At 40.7% G+C, this 22419-nt stretch overlaps 1 protein-coding gene across 1 annotated transcript in view; it reads right to left on the reverse strand.

Annotated features, from left to right (window-relative positions):
- LOC142931480 (nesprin-2) overlaps window positions 1–14419 on the reverse strand; it is a 19686-nt gene extending 5267 nt beyond the window's left edge. Inside the window, exons 1-9 of the mRNA XM_076075407.1 lie at window positions 14289–14419; window positions 11219–11369; window positions 9539–9721; window positions 9238–9372; window positions 8951–9145; window positions 7175–7304; window positions 6913–7080; window positions 6562–6650; window positions 3708–3941 (exon numbers count right to left, since the gene is read on the reverse strand). Coding sequence (XP_075931522.1) covers window positions 3708–3941; window positions 6562–6650; window positions 6913–7080; window positions 7175–7304; window positions 8951–9145; window positions 9238–9372; window positions 9539–9721; window positions 11219–11369; window positions 14289–14419 — 1416 coding nt within the window. The remainder of the gene's footprint in view (window positions 1–3707; window positions 3942–6561; window positions 6651–6912; window positions 7081–7174; window positions 7305–8950; window positions 9146–9237; window positions 9373–9538; window positions 9722–11218; window positions 11370–14288) is intronic.
- Window positions 14420–22419: the final 8000 nt, after the last annotated feature.

Here is a 22419-nt window from a genome sequence, read left to right on the forward strand (position 1 = left end):
CGTGTAGGACAGCTAACTGTACATGTATTTAGGACCTTGTGGGCCCAGAATTAGATTTTTGTGACATTTTTTAGAGTACGCTACCGATGTGTCTTTGTGACTTTATTTTGAAGTAACTTTATTTATAACATAAAATGAGAACAGTGACAAACTCAATGCATACAAATAAGGATTTCTGTCCAAGGGGCTTTTTTATGTGTGTGTGTGTGTGATTAATTCACATTTCTATAGATTATTTTTAAATGTGTTTGCCATTAATAATATCACACAGAACTTGAATGTTACGCTGCAAAAAAAGCAGCACTATTTCTTTCAGAGCTTCGTAAATGTTTCTATTTTCTCCCTGATGAGCATCAACCAATCACTTGTTGAACAGAGATTCAAAAAGTACACTATATTGTACAACAACATGGAGGCTCCGCAGTCCAAACCAAGGAAGCCAACTCTATTACTCCTTTCAACCTCGACAAAGGTAGCGGACACCAGATCCACCCCTTCCATTCTTACTTTTCACAATAAAAGTCCTAGACATATACACTACGTAAATATTAACCAGATGGTGCTAAAATCCACTCATTAGCTAAGGCCATACAACAATTGATCTCAGAAAGGCTGCCAGACGCTGCTCTGGGTCAATAAGATCCCGGTAGTTGGTCCTCTGCCGCGTGAATCTATTCAAACCCCATCGCTGCTGGTATGAACACTTTTGATGCACAATAATCGCAGTCGAGTATTTCCAATTGTCATGTTTATTCGTCACACCCCCGCTGTGTAAAAGCATTAAGAAGGATGTTTTGTGTATAAACATATATATCCATAGTGTGCAATTTAAACAGCTGAATAGTTAAATGTTGCTGTCGCAAGGAATTATTTCATGAATGATGGTCCCGTGTTCCTTGAAGCACCGTTCCTTAACATTTAGAGGATTCGACAAGCTATTATCATGGCTGCCACTTTGAGTCTTCTAACCCCAACCCTTTTACTCAGTTAGGCACCTTACTAAGTAAAAAAAGACTTTTTGCTCGCAGCCAGAATATAATCTGTTCAACTTGACCTAGAGGTGTAGTGTCATCATGTTGGACCCCAAAACTTGAACAAGACTTGAGGCCAGTACACATCAGAGCTGCCCTCCCCTCACACATTTCTGAATAACGGGGGCAAGACATCGTACGAACCACTTCACTCACCATGGGGCTTTGAACTTAAGGGTAACATCAACATACTACAATTGTCACAATGACAATGCCACCACACAGATGTTTGGCAGGTATAATGTTTACCTAGCATTGGCTAATTATCAGTAAACACAAAGTACAGCTGAGGCTGATGAGAACTCCATTAGCTCTGCAGGTATTTGGCCATAAACTTAAGAGTTGAACACATTCAAATGTTGACCTGATTATGGCGCTAGATGAAAAGTTGGAGGATCACCAAAGTTATTACAATTCATCGTAAGGGGACCATGAATGTTTGAACCGAATTTCATGGCCTCAATCTGTTGGGACTCACATCAGTTTCCCAGGATACTGAGCCCTAAACCCCGCCCATGGAGCCAACGCTTTCAGTAAGGACACTGTAATCTGTGACATTTCATACATTTCAACACATTTCATATGTTAGCAAATTAACTTGTTTTTAAATGAGCATCGCAGGTATTTCAGTGTCAAATGAATTTAAAGTAGTGCTGGGCAACGATTAAAATATTTAATCGCGATTAATCGCATGGAATCGCATGGATTGTTATGGCAAAGTTCAATAATGAATTCAAAAGTAGTGTATTGTGCACTTTTATTTTAAAAGTACTGCTATATGAACAAAAGGGCAATAACATTTGGTTCACTGATGCAGGTAGCATGTTTTATACTTAATGTGAATATAATTCATACTTTGTTGGCATCTTATTCTGAAAACCGGATGTTGGTCTGAAGAAACCGGATGTTGTCTCAAGTTAATCTTTCCGCTAACTTTCAAAGTCCTTCGCTGGCTCCCGATCTGTGCCGTTTAAATGCGTTTACCGTGAATTTCAGCATATAGGTGCACTAACATGTAAGTGTCTGACTATAGGATGTTTGCTGGCTTTTAGCCCACTGTTCTTGTCATCCTATTGTTGTTATGTATATGTATTGTCTCTTGTCTTTCAATAAAAAATAAAAATAAATAAAAAATAAATAAAATCATAATAAATTAAGAAATGCGTTAACGCGCGATAAAATAATTGTCGGCGTTAATTAATGAATGCGTTAACGCGAAATTAACGCGTTAACTTGCCCAGCACTAATTTAAAGTAAATAGTTTAGTTTCCAGACCAACTTATTTTCTTCTCTTATAGCTTGCTGGTCAAAAAATAGTTCCCTCCTGCAATGTCAAGTACTCAAAACCTGCCGAAACAGCTTGAGAGAATAAATGTGTGTAGAGAGAGTGTGAGGACGTGAGCATGTCTCGGGAGTCAGGTCAGGAGTCTTTACACACGCAGATTATGTTCATGTGATGCCATGTGCTGGATGTTAATGTTGAACTGCACAGTAAAACAAGCTGAGCTAAAAAAAAAAAAATAAGACTTATGAGACAATAAAGCTAGTGTTATTCTAAATGGACCAGTCAGGACAGAGTATTGTTCTCACCTTGTGAGTCTGTGTATGTGTCATTATGGCAAAATGTGGTTGTGAGGACACCTACTGTAGCAGGAGCTAGCACAGAGGCCACAGTTTAAGGTTCAGTCACAGTACTTTACAGGTATGTAGTGAAGGTCATGTGCCAAACTGTAATTTCCCACAAATCTCATAAAAAGACTCAAACCGTCGATGTGTTAGTCCGTTTCTCAATACTGTCTGACTTCCTGTCTGTGACTGTCAGCTCCAAGCCCATTGGTTCCAACTTAAGACATACATCTTTAAAAAACACAAATATACAGTCAGTCATTTCCTAAAACAGGTGGTCAGTGTAGCTTTAATCAAACAAGAGGAAATAGTGCGTCTGTTGGGGATTATTTTCAGCGGCAGATTAATCCACATTTGGTGCTCTAGTGAGTGTGTGTGGCAGCAGGACGGTGTATGTCAGAGTCAAAATAAACTGTGTGAGTTCATTTTAATGAAGGACAGTGTGGCTCATTAGTGTGTTTTTATGGAGCTCTATGACACAGAGGAAGACAATATATTAGGCTTTGACACACACACACACACACACACACACACACACACACACACACACACACACACTGCTGGTTTGGTTTTTTTCATGGGATATCTTTTACAATTTAAAGAAATGGTCATATTTATCTTTGAAATAGAATTAAAATATAAATTTAGTGCTGTCAAATAAATTATAATTCAAGATTAGTGATAGTTTCATTTTTCTAAATTGTGATGGGAGAGCAAAGGTGAGAAAGATTTTGTTGTAATGTGACCTGCTGGGTATCAGATATCCTGCTCTGGACCACATATTTTGACAGATGGACAACACCATACAGTGTAGGTCTTAATCAGGACAAAATTAGACCTGCTGGTGTTATAAGATAGCCCCCCACCCCCCTGCAATCTATATCAAATTTGAGGGATTTTGGTCAGAAATAGGGCTAAATGTTATGTTTTAGTATGCACTGTAATATAAAATTGAAGATGAATGAAAACGACCAAAAAAAAAAAAAAAAAAAAAATCTTTTGACAAGGGAAATGTATTTAAAAAGTGTGAACACAGGGGACTTCACCCACCTCCACATCAGTCTGCACGGCCTTGGAACAGGAAGTCGTCCTCTCTGGAGAGGCGGGACCTTGGACACCCAGCCACGCCCTCACGCGCCCACCGTCAAAGCAGAGGGGCTCACCGTCCTGTCTGTCAGGAGTCGAGGTCGCCCAATGTTCTCCATTTGGCAGAGTCCCGCCCCTCTGGGTTACTACTGGTACGGGGACACTGGGGTGGGCGTGGTCAAGCCATCCCTCCATTTGCTGGACAGAAAACACATCATTTAAACTAAAGACTTAATTATGAAAATGGATCGTTTTGCTCCAGTCATCTCCTCATGATGATCCAGCCTGTTAATGCTTATTCTTTTATTTTGTTTTATGTTGGCATCATTATGTGGAAAGTAACAGGAGACTAGAAAAGCGCTATACAAGTACAAGTCCATTTACCATTTACACTATTAAAATCCAACACAGTAAATAGTTCTTCAATCTTGGTTGTGTGCTTGCACTCCTGCTTGCTGCATTCAATGTTTTCCCTTCTAAAAAAAATAAATAAACACATTTCCAATCTTTCTCTCAACAAGATAGCTAAATAGATGAGATAGATATTTGATTCATCCCCAGGGGGACATTTGGTTGGCAATGACAATGACCATGCTTGGTTGCTGTCCACTACATTGGATCTTCAGATGGCTTTCATCATCAAAACGATTCTCTATAAGCAAGTGAGAATTCCGCTGCACAGCAGCACTATGCAGTCAGGTGCTAGTAAAACGCATGCAATTTGGCAAGAATCAAGGCTCGCTGCACACCAAAAAAAAAACTTCTACCAACTTTAGATTTCTTGGTATTTAAACATTTGCTGGATATTGCATATGCAATAAATATACAGTTATAGGAAACCAAAACAGTTTTGCAATATAACTGTACTGTGTGCTGTAAACATGATGCTCTCTCTTCCGTAACAGCACACAGGAAACACATGGATCATTCTTCTACTTGCAAAGAAAAGTTGAAGCAAGAAGTTGTAAGTTGGTCCTCTACAGGCACATCTTTTTAGTTGCATCCAGAATCCATGCAGCATACCGACATCACGCCTTTACGCGTCCAATAAATAGATGTAAAAGAAATAAATACAGTAGGATGACAAGTGTGCAAACACTTTGATGTCTTTGTTGGGATGCTGCAGCTGTATCAAATGCTAATTCAGTTTTACGTGCGTCTCTCTGTTCCAGTTGGGCTTTGGGGTTCACCAACAGTGCAACAGTGTGTGAGAAATAGACAAAGGCAGAGAGAGAGGGGGGAGCTGCAGGCTAGCAGAGGCGGATACTCAAATGACTTCAAAGTGTTCTGTTCTCGTCTCCCCCCCAAAATCATGGATGCTGTCTTATTTTCCCTCTCTTTTTGTCTGTTCTTCAGCTTCCCTCTGCCTCTCTCGTAGAGCTGCTCACACACTCAGGTTTTCTTGCCAGAATAAAGCTTAAAAAAAAGGAAACTGATAACAAGAGGTGCCACATCCCGCAGGCGTCATCAATAAATCAGCAGAAGAGGAGGTGAACTGTTGCAACCAGCTCATAAAGCCGACACTATAGCAATGGAGAACATCTTTAGATAGCTGGTGTATCGGAACATCAGTGACTGTGTGTGTGTGTGTGTGTGAGCGATAGAAACAGACAGACGAAGCCTCTGGGCCATGTAGCATCTGGGTCAGGGCAGAACAACAGAAATTAGAAGAAAAACACCACGTGGTTTTGTTCATATTTAGGCCTGATGTGGCGTCTTCTTCTCAGTTGGGTTTTTACACGTTAATAAATACATTGAAATTAGGTCAAATCATTGCAGCACCTCTTGCTAATCAAAGTAAACAAAACAATGACGACTAAATCTTTACAGCTATAAGACAGCCACCAATAAAACTCTATATGAAATGTTACAAAAAGTTTACACACAGGAACAATGTATTAGTCAAACTGACAATTTGTTTGGTTAAAGGAGCTGTCAAGTGGGTTCAACCGCACACATCTTTGCTATTGGTTGAGAGTTCACCAAATTTGAACTCCACGTGATGCAAAGATCCAAATGTTCATGGTCACCGGGAGTAAATGTTGTATTTTCCCCCGACTTGAGTGGAGGTGAACGGAAGGCGAATATTCACCAATGTATTTTGCGCTGGTGAGACTACACTACGGCCCACAGTTACACTATCTGATGGTTAACAAAGGGACTCATGATAACCAAAAGAAATTAGAAAAATGGATTAGGGCTCGACTTTGTTGGTAGTTCCTCCAGTATGAACACAATATTGTATTCTGTGTTAGAATGTGGTGTGAATCGATTATTTGTTTGTTGTTTGGTCTATAAAATGGTGAAAAATGTCGATCGGTATTTTCCAAAGCCCAAGATGACGTCCTCAGATGTCTCGTTTTAAAATATTCAGTTTAGAGTCATAGAGGAGCAGAGAAACCAGAAAATATTCATATTTTTTTAATTACTTACAACTACTAAAATAGTTGCCAATTAATTCAGTAGTTGACCACTCATTGATTAATTGACTATTGTTGCAGCTCGAGAGCATTATAAATATAATCTGAGTTGATGTTTTGAGAAAAGCCCAGCAATGTCAAAAATGAAATACAAAACCCCATTGTTTAAACATTCTAGTTAGATATTGACTTGAAGGTTTTCTTTTATTCTTATTTTATGAGCACTGCTGGGGGGAGCCAATGACAGATGCAATTGTTGTGCATAACGGACATTAACGAACTTGAAACCTTTGTTGTCTGGAATTTTCTTCTTTTCCATCAAACCACATTGAATGGATTCATTTATTTCATTTTTTTTTTTTTAAACCAGAAAAACAAAGACGTTTGTTGTCACTCACCAGATCTGCTTGCTGATTGGTGATGTCATTGCTATTAGTCTGAGAGCCGAGCAAGCTCAGCCTCTTCACACCATCTCTGTGACAAAGACCTGAACACACACACACACACACACACACACACACACACACACACACACACACACACACACACACACACACACACACACACACACACACACACACACACACACACACACACACACACACACACACACACACACACACACACACACACAGTGGTAGATCTGAAACTACTAAGAAACGAAATAACAAGAGTCAAAAGGCCAACAAAAAAACAAAACAGAAAAGACCTGTACTCTGTCTTTTTGAAAATGTTCTGTCACTTCCTACCTGTGCTGGCACTGAAATACGACGAGTCGGCGTCGTCATGGAAGACAGAGCGTCCGATATCGACGGAGGGGTCCCACTCCAGCCCCAGGTGCTCATGGGTAGGAGAGACTAGGGATGGAGGAGGAGGAGGGAGGTGAACGGGTGAGGAGAAGGCCAGGGTGGGGTTAGCTGATTGATGGATGCAGAAACAGATCTTTACTAAATATCGTACATTCATGATTAATCTTATACATGCAATTAAATGTGTATTATGTTGGTTTACCTTTAGGATGGTTTGGAAATGCAGGGAGGTCCAGGTTGGTTACATTAAATGCTCCCTCTTCCTCTAATAGAGTCTCTGAAGGACAACCAGAGTCTGTAGCCTGAGACAGAATCCAGTCATCCTCAAACACCTGGAGGAGGAGGAGGAGGAGGAGGCAAACTGATGTACGGTGGTGGAGTAAGAATTTAGTTTGTTTATTTAAGTATAAGTAGTAATACCACTATCTCCACAGAGTCCTTCACTCTGTACAGAAGTACTATTGGCAACCTTTAAGTACTTCAGAAAAGTATTTAAAGTGTTGTATATTCATTTTTATATTATTGAAGCAGTTATTACTGGTGCATTAAACAGCATTTTTATGGAGTAGCAGGATTTAGGATGGTCATTTTAATTACGTTGTACTGTTGTGTATTATATTCTATGTGTGTCATCATTTATGAGGTCATCATATTTATGTAAAATCTCAATAACAAAACTACGTTGATGTGGGCAGAGCAGGAAAGAGACCAGGGGCTGCTTCAGTCCTTCACAACACAAAATCTAATTATAAATGGAATCCCCTGACAAGCACATTGCTCCTTTTTTAAATGAGTAGTAGTTTATTAAATATGTATAAGTACTGTGAGTGAAGACACGTTTTTAAAAGAGCATGCCACCAGTGGAGAGAGGACTTTGTCAGAGTTATCTTGAGTCAGCGATGTAAACTGGAGATACAGAGTTTGAAAGATGAACCCAGAACAAGCTGGCAGGTTTGAAAAGCATTAAAAAAAAATGTTTACCATTTATCATAGCCAGAAGCTGTAAAAACAGACATTATCGTCGGAATTTAAATTTTCCAGCGGTCCTTGAACACATCATGTGTGACTAACGCTTCCGCCAAGCAACCAAATCAAAAAATTTAAATGAGGTATTTCTTTAAAATCACTTTAATGTCAAACATTTTAAAAAATTGCAAAAAACAAAAAGATTTTGCTCTAACCAGACTGTGTAAAAAACATTTAATTCTGAATGACTCATCCGAGACAGTCACCTGATTGAATATGAAACTTTGACTGACCTACAGGCTGTTTACACAGAGCAGAGGGGAGGATGCAAGTAGGCATTGTAACATATAAATAGTTACAATGTAATAGTAATTACTTATAGCATGTATATTCTTTCTAATATTAATAATACTTGTGGGGAAATGTTTGTATATACCATTGTTTTTCAATTTTTGTAAAATAAATTAAGATATCAAATCAAATTTTTTTACTGCGTTATAATGTACAAAAGACAGACTTATATATTTCAGTGAAAAATGAGGCCACAGTGAGTTAAATGTGACAAGAGCTAAAAAAAAAATTGACCCGGAACTACTTGGGGTTCAGAGGGTTAAGCCACTAGCCTATAAACATTCACAGTCATCAAGGTCAAAGGATATCTAGAAGTACTAAGTCAGTTAGTCTTACAGTAGTAGCCCACTCATTTAATATTGCACTCAGTTTAATACAATAAATATGCTGACTTTCAGTCCCTGGGTCATTCTTCAAAAACACAGGATCCTACAATTCCCACAATGCAACTCAAAAGCATATTTTCTCATACTGTCCCTGCTTGTTAAACATCTTCATCCTTATGTGTGTATAAACGTGGCTGCAGGATAAATGTGTATTTATATTTGTAAAAGTAAAAAAGAAAAAACGTACAACCACCTGCCTGTATGTGATCTTCCCTCCACCCCTCATGTATATTTACATCTGTGTGTATTGTCACAGTGTGTGTGTGTGTGTGTACCAGTCTCATGCTCAGCAGCCGCGTGTGCGTTCGTGTGATGTTGCTGTAGACGAGGCTGCAGCTCCGCAGCAGCTCCAGCAGGCGACTCTCCACACGCTGAGCATCAGTCGGTTCGCTGCGCTGGATCAAGGCCTCGCCGCGCTCCAGCAGGTCGTTCACACGGACCGAGTTCACACACACACTCTGCTGGAAAGACTACACACAAGCACACACACACACACACAAATATTACAATATACAGGAGGTAGGAAAATGACCAGGTATTTAGTTATAAAACACACACACACCTGCAGTTGCCTCAACTTTTCGCAGGTGTTTCCTGTCAAGTGATCCACCTCGGTCAGACGGACATCCAGCTCAGCCAACCAGAGAGCAAGCTCCTCCCTCTCTGCCTCAAACCCCTCCCACTCTGAGACAAAGAGCTGATGGAGAAATAAAAAGAGGGATTCTCCATCTTCAAATCAGTTTTGCTAAGACAGTTTGGAAATGCTTTAATATTTCTTTACAACTTCTTCAACTAAACATTTTACTTTTTCTTTTAAAAGACAGACTGATATTTGTTTTAATATTATTAGGAGGAGCTCTGACCTTCAATCGTCCAGTGATGGATTCCAGTTTAGTGTTCATGTCGTCCCATCGTTGCCCGCACTCCCTCGCTGACGCCAGAAGCCGAGCCTGCATGGCGCCCTGAAACAGCCGAGTCAGTGTTCGGTTCCTCTGGGTCAAACCGTCCAACTGAATGAGCCGAGACCTGGTCTCGCACCGCAGCCTCTGAACACACAGATGAGAAGCTGAGGTAACAAACAAGCCACCTCTGCAGGCGCCACATGTGCAGGAGCCCCAGCGGTATCACCGGATGGGAAACAGAAACTCCAGCGCCTGCCTGGGCCAGGACGTCGCTGAACGAACGTCTGTGTCCTCGTAGGCCATCCCTTGAAAGGTGAAACACAAGAATACCCCGTGTTTTGAAGCCACCTTGTCCTGAAAGTATCTAACTTTAAGTTGATGATGGCCAATCGCCCTGCAGAGCTAGTATCTTAGGTATGTTCTTTAGCTTGACAAGCCCTGCAACTTTATTTAGACTATACCAGTTTGAGAAATGCAAAATAAGCCAAATTGAATCCATGCTCTCCTCCACTGTAAGAGCACAGCCGTAGCGTGTTTAACCTCTGGGTCATTGACAAGGGGCTGGAATACACTATCTGACATGTCAAGCCAGTCTGTTTCAGGCCTTGTCAGAAAGTCTGGTCTGGTTATCCAAGTCTTTTCCATAGAGAGACCACGGGAAGAGAAATCTGCCAGATTGCTTGTGGGAGTGGCCTTACCGTTGACGATATTAGCCTTGGTGATGTGTCTTGTAGGCTATATTGCTTATTTAGTCTGTGTAAGCATAACAGTGGAGGACTAGGTAGGGGGACCCCACCAATTGCCACCAGGTATTTTGCACACTGACACACACACTTTGATTCTGACAATGATGTAAAAGACTATTTATAACAGCAGCGATGCAGATTTGCAATAGTTGCAACATTTTTTCAATAAAAGGTTTGAATAGATTCCCACAAGCAGAGGACCACCTACTGGGATCCTATTGACCAGAGCAGGCAGTCTGTCTGAAAGGTAAAGTGGTAAAAAACAAAAAAGGTAAATGACTTGCATTTGTACAGTGCCCTAACTAGTCTTCTGACCACTCATAGTGCTGTACACCACATGTCAACCTTCACCCATTCACACACTTTATTCATACAGCATCTTCCCATGACCATTCCAAGTTAATGCACTTCACGCACACTCAAACACTGAGTGTGGCACAGCCTTTTGGGATCCATTTGGGGTTCAGTATCTTTCCCAAGGACACTAAACATGCTGACTAGAGGAGCCAGAGATCAAAACGCAGATTGGAAAGCGACCCGCTCTACCTCTGAGCCCCCCCACCCAAAGGCAAGAACAGAAGCAGTGGATCTGGTTTAATCTTACTTGGAAAAGTATTCATAACAAAACCAACAGTTTAAAAAAAATACACGAAGTGTGAATTAACCCCACAAAAAAAACACCCCCGGTGTGTAAAGGAGAGATTCAGTATGAATCAGGATTTGGCAAAAAAGTTTTATGAAAAACATATATTTTTACATTTTATTGAGAGTTAAAAGTCTTCATATTTGCTTTGATGCAAAATAGTTTCCCTTTAATCCTGTAATGATACAAAATAAAGTCTGGGTTCAAATATGAACTCCCTCTAATTTAAACTTTTGTTGAATTTCTTCTCACCTCAAACTTCCTCATTTCTTCCTTGGCAGTGACATAGGGAACGAGGGCGGGCTGAGGGGGACTGACAGCTTGCTCGGCGAATCGCAGCCAGTTGTCCAGTTGGGCGTGTTCTTTCATAAACTCGTGCCAGAGGACCCACCTCCTCTCCAATCTGGAAAGAAAGCAGAAGTGAAACAGCCTACTGCAGAAAGACTCAAAGCATGGAGGTTATAAGTGTCTGGTTGCAGTGTCTCTCTTCACCTTATACTGCCCTATACATTTTTTCCCCTTTTCCTGTTCTAATGCATTTGTATATGTTATTCCGTTTTTTCAAGTTTGTTGTCCCTCGGTGGTTGATGCAAATCATAGGGGGCTCCACAGCACTGGGAGCGGGTCAGGGGACGATGATGGAAACACTGGTTTCTGCCCTTCTGGTAGCAGTGCCCCCAACTATTCATTTATATAGCCAAATCGGATTGGACAAGTCTTGCCTATCGTCAACGCATAGTCGCATCATGTTTGTTTTTGCTTATTGATCCCCCTGTTTAAGAGTTATTTATCTATAGAATTATATTTCAAAATAATGGACAGCACAGTTTATGTGTGTGTGTGTGTGTGTGTGTGTGTGTGTGTGTGTAACTGTCCAAAGTACTGAAAAACAAAAAACAGACAATCAGCACCCCTACATAGCCAGAATGGAATGATCCTTTGTTTCATAACCACATTTTCCCCCACTGTGAAGACTCGACTGTGAGATTGGTAGTGGAATCAGGCTCCTTAGATCAAATTGCTGAACAGTTGGGTCACCGCTACTAAATGGCTACTTTAATAACAACTAAAAGATTTTAAGATTTTTAAGCTTAAAAACAGCTTTTTGGCAAGTGAAGGACGATAATGCTGGCAACACTTAGCAAAGTAATCGCACCTTTGTTCTAAAACTGGAGAAAGATTACAAAATGACGCAATGCGAAAGCGCCCTGGTTCTGGTTCAGGCAAAGAATGAGGTGAATAAAGAGCCAAAGTGAAAGCAGATTCATCAGGTTCTGGTCCAGAAGTTACAACACCTAACTTATAATAACAGCCATTTATTACATCTGTCTAGGAGGGGATGGTAGTTCTTGTTTCTTCTCTAACTTATGTAGTAACCATTTCTGTTTTTGGAGGCCTTTAACAAACACCATTTCCCATAAGTCCTGAACCACTGTGGTTTAGACACCGCAGTGAAGTGTCTGTGGTTAGTTCAGATATGTCTGCAGTAGCACAAATGGGACAGAAAGGTGCAGACTTTTGTAGACAGCAGAGATTAAGGCCATGTCCACACTACTCCGTTTTTACTCCGTATTTGCTACGTTTACACTGAGCAGCCACACTACGCCGGAGTTTTGGAGCACCCTAAACGGAGGGATCTGAAAACTCCGGCGAGGTTGGAGGTGTTTGAGAACTCCGGGGTTGCGTTTGCGTGTGGACTGTCGGATACGGATGTGCTTAGAAAAAATTACGCCCACACCCGTGTTCGCTACTGGATTGGTTCTTGGCAACCATGACGTCTCCGTCCCTGATTCGTCACACTCACTATCACATGACCCGTACCCGGAAGAAAACAAACTGGGCTACCAGCGATTCATTTCAACATGGATAACTAATTGCAAGCGTTGCTGCTAGCACAACAGCTAGCAGCAGCTATGCAGTAAAAGTCTGCATTTCTGTGGAGGAAGCAGCTGTTATTGGAGTGATTAGCGAGCGGCGTGACCGGCATCAGCCCTATGGAGCAGCTCGTTGTTTTTAGATTCTAATGAGAAGACATGCTGCTCTAACGTTTTACTTCTTCCGTTTGGTAGCCTTGAGAGACCTTAGTCTGTAAGTATGTATTTATGGAGCATGAAAAGATGTACGTAGATATATTCTATTCGCGTGTTTAGTATAACATTTGTGTTGTATTAAATGCTAATCGCGGTTAGCATTTCTCCATTGGCGGTAATGTTAAAATTAGCTTAGAAGCTAGCTAGGCGGACATGTTACATGCTGGCTATATCATGGATTGTTGTTTTGTATTCGTGTAATGTGTATAGGGACAGTTCATAAAGCCATATTTCATATTGTGCTTCCACAGTTTTACAAATAAAGATTCACACTGAAGTCTTGAAACTCTTCTATGGATTCCATGGTCTTTATTTCACGGATCTACTGTTAGCGATCTGCTAAGCTTTCCTGCACGAAGGAAGAGCAGAATAGAGTGAGAGACGTGTGTTGACCACATGTATGGACCCATATTCTAGTAAACGTTTACGTGTAAGTGTTGATTTTAAAGTAAATTTGATGTGAGAGAGATAGACCCGCACCGCTGTAATGCTAATCGCGGTTAGCATTTCTCCATTGGCGGTAATGTTAAAATTAGCTTAGAAGCTAGCTAGGCGGACATGACGTTCAGAGCTACTAGTGAGAACAGACATCAACAACACGGAGGAAACGAGTGAGAGACCACATTGATGGACCCATAATCAAGTAAACGTTTATGTGTAAGTGTTGATGTTAAAGTAAATTTGGAGAGAGAGAGACAGAGCGAGTATTTTTTTTTTTTTTAACTAAGCAAGCAATTCACTTCCTGTTTACACCGTCACGCGCATGCCCAGTGTAGTTAATGGTCACGTGCTGTCCGCCTTCGACGGCTGCCGTGTGGACGCAGATCAACTCGAGAATGATGCTGAAACTCCCGTGTGGACGGAGATCGTTTCTATTTGACAAATCTGCATCCAAGGAGAAACGGAGTAGTGTGGACAGGGCATAAAGCTACATACTTGGAAAGATGAGAGAAGAGAGCGTGGGTGAACACCATGAATATGCAAGTTATGATTATGCAAGTATGTGCTCTGTCGCATACCTTTTCCTTGGAGCTGTAGCTCTTTGTAGGCCTATTTTTCACTTTGTTAAAATCATAAAAGTTGAAATTGTAATATCAAGTGATGTACTCATTTACCTTAGAACATGGGAAGTGAACCCCAGTAACATCAAACCACAAGACCATTTTCCCCAAGAAGCATCATGATAAAAGAGTGGTCTGTAAAACTGTAGAGCCAAACAATGGAAGACTCACTGGCCACATCCCCGAGGTTCTTCATCTTGACTCCAGCTGCCGTCCCCTTGCTGGGTTTCCTCCCCATTCAGCTCCAGTGGATACGAGGTGGGAAGAAAGGAAGACTCTGACAGATCCAGAAACCGCTCCATATCCCTCACTTCCTGTCCACTTCCCTTAGTGGTGGGGATGGCATCACCGGACTGCTACCTGTTGAGACACAAGGCGTAGAGGGTCAGTTCGACTTTTTAAAGTCGGGATTTATGGAAATAATACTGCCCTTTCTCACTCATGAAAAGAATAGAAAATGTATCTCAGACTTTTGTTAAAATGTCTGTCCCATTTCAAATGACCAGCACACAATGGATTCAAATGCTAAGGAAGTATACCAGTATATCAAGTACATCAGTATCCTTCTCTCTGAAACTTGGGACATTCTTGTAATATGATGTTATCAGCTCTTAAAAAGTGGATGTAAGAGTTGAACGTTTTCTAATTTCTTCCCTGAAATATGTCATTCTACCTGGGAAAACAAGGAAGAACTGTGGAGAGTTAATCATACAAATAAATAAATACTTTCATATGCATTTGATTTAGTGATACTTTTAGGGGGAAGAAATGACACAAAATGTTTTGACAATCCACACTCGGCAGTAGGCTTCTTGTCATTATTTTGGTGACACATTCTATGACACCCATAATTGAAAAGCATCATAATCTGCAGTTGCACTGTGCAATTATAAGCACTTGTATACATTTGTAATTATAACAATAAACATATCACATTATAAAGCACGTCATGATTTATCAGGTTAAGTATCGTAATACTTCATAATTGCTGGTCAATCAAACAATGATTTTTTTTGTGTTCTTTCATTGATAAAATGATAGTTCACTTTACTTAAAGCAAACAATGAGCACTTAGAGTAACTTATAACCACATTATTAGGCATTTTAACAGTAATTTGAATTAATTAAAAGAGTATTATGCTACTTGACCTTACAAGTCATAATGCTTTATATTGAGTTATGATTATGAAGCATTATGGATGTTTAGTAGTGCTTATAACCAATTACACAGTGCTATAAGCCGATTATAACACATTAACTATATTTATAATGTATTATAGACATGGGCGTCATAGAAAGTGCATTATTTTCTCTTACTTTTCTCTTTGTGAAAAGCTGCTTGGTGATAAACCGGATACAGATTTTAACAATCCGACATGAACACGTTTGAGTGTTCCTGGAGCAGAAAAGAGACGCACACACACACACAGGCTGCAGTGATTTCCCCATTGTCACTTCCACAAGCACCAGTGCACACACACCTGCAGAAACACCTACAGAAACACCTACAGAAACACACACACGGTGTTGGTTGAGGTGGAGCCAGACCTGAATGACTGGAGGGAGAGTGACAGGGAGAGAGAGAAGTAACCCTGAGGCCCACATTTACGCAGCACCTTTCATTTAGTCTGTGAGTGATTATCTTCTGATTTACAGATGCAGCAGCTGGTCACACAATCTCTGAGCCGGCTAAGGTTCACAATGCATCTCTTCCGTCCAAACGAAGATGAATCCATAAAGGCAGTTCTATTGTGACTGGGAGCTTTTGGAAATCATTGACATTATGCTAATAGGCAGCTGTGTGGCAGCAGAAGTTGAGAAGACAACTTCCTTTCTTGTCTAACCATATCTGCAATAACTCATTTAAATACCTTTGTACACACAGTAACGCTGGTGTCATCAACATGTATTTATGTTGTTCATGTTACAGACGGCTCTGTGACCATTGTGTAGTGATATGAAGGGAGAGAACGGTTTAACCTGCTGATAAAGACATGTTGGATTGTTGTTTGCCGACTGAAAACAAAATGAACAGAGAGGAAGATAGTAAGCTTTTTTTTGTTGTTTGGGTGTTTCAGTGTTGATGGAGATCTTCACAACAACAACAATTAAAAAAAAAACATCTGCGCACAATGTTTTCATGCATAAAAAGTAAAGAAATGATACTGCAATGATTCTGCAAGAAACACTAATTATGTGTAAAAAGTATTTGAAGACATGAGACTTGAGTCACCTACGGGGGAAAAAACTGCTCCTTACATGAATGTGTAGTCATGAAAGCATCATTAGGCAAACCACAAAGGAAACGAGGAACGACATAACAAGCTGGCACAAAGTCAGTGTGTAGACTTTATTTTAGGCGGAGGAGATTCAGTGAACTGGTGAACAACAAAGTTGGCAAGAGATTATATAATGTATACACTTGAAGATATACGTTCGGGCAGCATCAGTGAATGAATACAGAGTAAAACACTGACTAGATCTCAACAGTTTGATGTCTCAATCGAAGACCGAGGTAGATGCAGACAAATGCAAAGTGAAAATGTCTCCTCAACAGAGCGCATCGCCTGCAGTGATTTCACAGTTCAGCGAGTCCAAGTAAGACACATGCTGTGTTCATTATCACTTTCATTATCAATGTTTTTATTGATTATTGAATCCATGAACTGTCATAAAGTTAGCAGAGCCCAGCTTTATGTGAAGATGTATTTTGTCTCATCAGCAGCAGTAAAAAGCTAATAAATATATATACTGTATATACTTACCTAGAATTATGTTTCGGTTAGGCTTAAGGTCGTGATCGGACATGCTGTTGTGATGGTTAAGGTTAGAATTAGGGGCTGTTAGTCAATGAGGTCCTCCCAAGGAATAATCATTTATATTATGTGTTTTGCAAACAAAATCTTACATTTTTCACAAGTCATACCCTACATTTCCCTGGTAACACCTGCACGTTTACTAATACCTGGAGTAATAGTTACTGTTGAATCCTAAGTCTCCAGTCCACCTGCATCACTGCTACTCCTGGTTAGAAAACTCTGTTCAGCGTTACAGAAAGTGGCCCTACAGGCTCATCTCCCTTCAAGCCATTCCAGGCATGATTTTGTGAATTGATATGGCATGTATTGTTCGAAAGTTAACAGATTGTCTTGTGTTTTGTTATGTCATGTGTTAATTGTGGAGAAAAGAGCATAAATGAACCTCAATAATCATTATTTGTTTAATACAATTCAGATCTGTATTATGTTCTTAAATATTCCTTTTTATAGAAGAATAAACATACACCGACCAACTGTTCAGTCTGGTCTCATCCAGCATTCTTAGCAATACCCTAAGAAAACTGATCACACACACACACACACACACACACACACACACACACACACACACACACACACACACACACACACACACACACACACACACACACACACACACACACACACACACACACACACACACACACACACACACACACACACACACACACACACACACACACACACACACACACACACACACACACTCCAGAGAACAAATATTAAAACACAAACAGTTGTTGAACATGTGGACACACCAGCAAATAAACACTGCTGTCCCCCCAAACAGCTGCAAGTGGAGCTTAATTTTGTCAATTTACCAGAGAGAGACAGACACAGAGAGCGACAGACAGACACAGAGAGAGAGACAGACAAAGAGAGAGAGAGACAGACAAAGAGAGAGAGAGACAGACAGACACACACAGAGAGAGAGACAGACAAAGAGAGAGAGAGACAGACAGACAGACACAGAGAGAGAGACAGACAAAGAGAGAGAGAGACAGACAAAGAGAGAGAGAGACAGACAGACACAGAGAGAGAGACAGACAAAGAGAGAGAGAGAGACAGACAAAGAGAGAGAGACAAACAGACAGAGAGAGAGGGAGAGACAGACAGACAGACAGACAGACAGAGAGAGAGAGACACAGAGGAAAGAGAGAGACAGAGGGAGACAGAGAGAGAGACAGACAGAGAGAGAGAGACAGAGAGAGACAGATAGAGAAAGACAGACAGACAGAGAGGGAGAGAGAGAGAGAGAGAGGGAGAGAATCCTTATCTGTTGATGAGTCACCAGCTGCAGCTCAGGGCTAAACACTGAAGCTGCTGTTTGAACCTTACAGGTTACAAGACCACAGGGCACACTAACAAGGTGTGTTGGAACAAAGTGCAAATAGAGACAATTAATGCTTCATAATCCTTCCAAAATATGAACCTGACTACGTCGAGGAGAAAACTTTGATTAGACAAAATTCTATCAACGCGTATGTATTTAGTATCATGACGGAAGCCAAAATGACAAATGACTTGGAGTAGATTCTGTAAAATCGATATGCAAAACAATAATTAACATCAACCCACACACAGCCGGGTCTAAATCAAACTGCAGTGGTGACTCTCTCCAAACTCAACATGCAGCAGGAATCCACAAAGTCTACTGTCTGAACAAATCTAGCAACCTTCGATATTCTTTATCATACAGATAGTAGTTTTGTTTGGATGGGAGATGTCAAGACATTTGACTATTTCCTGCTAGTAGTCCAGACACACTACACACCGACCTGAAATAATGAAATGATCTGAAAACAGTAATTAGAAATCTTGCATGTTTAATGAAAGAGCTTTAAATATAAATATCAAACAAAAAGTTCGGAAATTAGTGTTTGGTAGATTATTTCTCTGTTGTAACAATGCTTCTTGGCAATGAATGTTATACCGTTGGAAAGCCTGTTTATTTACCTTTCAAACGGTGCCCCATTTGTAAGGAACATTCATTTGTGGGATGAGCAGCACAGCTGAGTATGTGGGTTGCGCCCATGAAAAATTTGCCAAATCTTCTCTGCCAATGCCAAACAGCTTATTCTGCTGTTGCTATTGACTCTTGTTTGGTGGATTGGATGATTGAAGTCTATCAGTAACAAGGAAGAAACAAGACATATTGGCAATTTTACAATTTTACAAAAACCTTTTGTTCGATGTTTATGTTAGGTGGACTGTTACCCTTGGACCGAGACACTATGCTAAGCTAGGCTAACTGGTTGCTGTCTGTGGCTTCATTAAACTGTCAGCAAGAAAGAGAAGAAGAGGACTGCCCAAAATGTCACACCTTTCCTTTGAATTTTTACAGAACAGAGTGAATACAAAGCCAACTAGACCGGTGCACCGAGTAGAGTGGAGATCTCCGCCAGGTGTGTCAGACGGGTTTTTCACTCTTACGTCTCACACAACAGTTAGCAGTCACTGTAATCTATGCAGATGTGTGCACCGGCTGTGTGCAGGCGCATGTCTCAGCTCCATCTCACAGATGCAACTGCGACTTGCAGCCATGATTGAGCACCCAGAATATTATGCAGGCTGCTGCAGCAGAATGCAAGACAAGCCGTGGACAGTACCAACAGGTGTGTGTCTGGTACAGGTTTCCATGGGTAGGCCACATTTGAATATGAGACGGAGATCACACACAGAGCTTAATTTGCATCAGATGAATAAAAGCAGGATTATAACTATTCAAGCAATCAAATATTAGAGAATTTTATCACGTCTTAAAGGGCGTCCAAGTATGCAAAACAGCCTCCTGTTAGAGCAAAAACAGACCAACTCTGAATACAGCTCACACACTGTTATTACAACGACATTTTACAGTCTTTACACACACACACACACACACACACACACAGTCTGTCTCTCAGTAATCCAAACACGTCACTGATTCAGTCGGAGCGACAGGTGATGTCACAAACATCACCAGGTGAGCCAGACAGACAAAAACAAAATAATGTCATCGATTTGGACAAAATAGCTGGCAGTGAAGTGTGATTGGTCGTAATGATTGATGCTTCATCACCCAATGTGATTACCCGACAGCTCTCTGAGGGTGTGTGTGTGTGTGTGTGTGTGTGTGTGTGTGTGTGTTTCAGATCAGCAATTGACTTTGATGCCTCCAGCAAACTGTCTGGCGGGACCAACAGCCGGCTGAGTCTCAACAGTGTAACATCACTCGCTCTTCTTATCTTGTTTCTCCTCAACAGAAAAACACCTGACTGGAAAAATAGGATCTGAAAACATTTCCACTTTCTCTGACATTCATGCAATGTTTTTTTATTTAACCTGCTGTGCATCATTGTAACCTCTGTATGTCATGAGGCATGACCACAATTGTTCTGGATTTGAACTTAAACCATGATCTTTCCCGGACCCTAACCAAGTCGTGTTTGATCCTAACCAAACTTTAACTGAAATCAATTGTATTTGTACAGTCCAATATCACAAATCAACTATTTTACCTCAGAGGGCTTTACAATCTGTACAACATGCAACATCCTCTGTCCATTGACCCTTGCATCACATAAGAACAAACTCCCCAAAGAAAAACCCTTTAACGAGGAAAAAAAAAAAAAAAGGGAAAATAAACTAGAGAGATAGAGAGATAGAGAGCTAGAGAGATAGAGAGATGCAGCTGGGCCGAGGCAGCAGGCACAACCACGGTTCAGGTATATCCACCATCCATGGAAACCTGGAAGGCGAGAAAGCCAAAAGTCTCACCTCAGGTACTCAGAAGTGTTTGGATTTGGATCTTCTGGCTCTAGTGTCTACCAGAGTTGTTGATTAAAAACTAAACGTTCCTCGAGAAACTTCATGACATGAGCATGATCGTCACTGCCTTACTTCATCCTCAATCTATTTCAGCCTTTCACATGAGTTTGAACTTGTCACTTAGTTGTTTGCTGTCCTTCTTTAGTCTGATACACATAGAAGTGTAACAGGGTCTTACATTACAGTCACCCCACTGCCTCAACATCCATTTTTAACAGGAAGTGCAATCGAGGAAATTACAACAAGACATCTTCGAAGTCTTTATTTATTTTTTTTATTAATCGAAGATAAAAACTCAGAGTACAATTTTCATTAAATTAGTTTCAAGGTAACTACATTGACATGCAGAGGGTGGTACACTGCTTATCAGAACCTCCTCTGTACTTCTGCTTTAATTTAATGAATTAAAAGACAATCTAGTTTGAGGAACCTTACGCTACATCCACACCAATACATTTTCTTTTCAAACAGTTTTTAACAAACAAAAACGATCTCTGTCCACACGGAGTTTCAGCATCGTTTTCTAAATGATCTCCATCCAGACTAACACGCCTGAAAAAGAATATCACTTGACTATTCACGTACACTGGGCAAGCAGGTTGGTGTCGGTGTAAACAGGAAGTAGATTGGTTGCTTAGTTAAAAAAATACGACGGAGTAATAAAGTAGTCTTTAATAATGAACGGTCATGTTTGATACTTAATCTTCTTCTAAAATCTTCCTCTATGAACTCAGACAGTTCGTGGAAAGTTTTAGAAGTTTTACTTTTCAGACTACAGCAACACCTGTAATCAGTTGTCCATGTTGAATTAACCTGGTAGTCGATCTGTAATCAAAGTTGTTGTTTGTGATCTTCTGGGAAAGGGTCACGTGATAGGGGCGTGACGAATCAGGGAAGGACACGTCGTGACTGCTAAGAACCAATCAAGTAGCGAACGCGGGTGTAGGCGTCATCGTTTCTAAACTTATCCGTTTTCGATCATCCACACGAAGACGCAGCCCCGGAGTTTTCAAACTTATCCGACCTCGGGAGCGTTTTCAAACTCCTCCGTTTTCGGTGCTCGAAAACTCCGGCGTAGTGTAGACGCTCAGTGTAAACATAGCAAAACATATGGAAAGGAAACGTAGTAGTGTGGACATGGCCTTAATCTTGAATGTCTGAAGTTCCACTGCTTACATCAAAAGTCTTTTTATTACTACCTATAAAGGTCATATAATGTTTGGTAGTGGGCTGATTTTAGTTAACGCTACGTTCAACAAATCTTATCAAGTTTCTCTTTTTCTAACCCTGTTGGCAGATGTTTCTCTTAGATACCAGAAGATTTCTCTAGATTACATGATATCTATGTCTCTGTTGAAGAGGATTTCTTTTTGCAGTGCAAATTGCTATTTTGCTTCTAGGAAACCAGAAGCAGCCAATCAGACCAGCATGTGGGGAATTGAGAGGAAGCAGCTCATCTTCCCCATTAAGACTCCTCCTCCCTGCTGAGATGTTGAGGATACATTGTACCAGGAGAGGAAGTGAACTCACGTTATTAAGATTAGGAGAATGGCTTTTGTCCGACCCGATCGTGATATAGAGCCATGGGGAGATTGAGGTGAGAGGAAAAGACTCTGAAGACTTAGCTCACATTCATTTAAATAATGTCTGTGTGCTGAGGCAGACAATCTGAA

This window comes from Anarhichas minor, unplaced genomic scaffold (assembly GCF_050575085.1).
Source record: "Anarhichas minor isolate MPS153535 unplaced genomic scaffold, ASM5057508v1 ptg000052l, whole genome shotgun sequence".
Taxonomy (NCBI): Eukaryota; Metazoa; Chordata; class Actinopteri; order Perciformes; family Anarhichadidae; genus Anarhichas; species Anarhichas minor.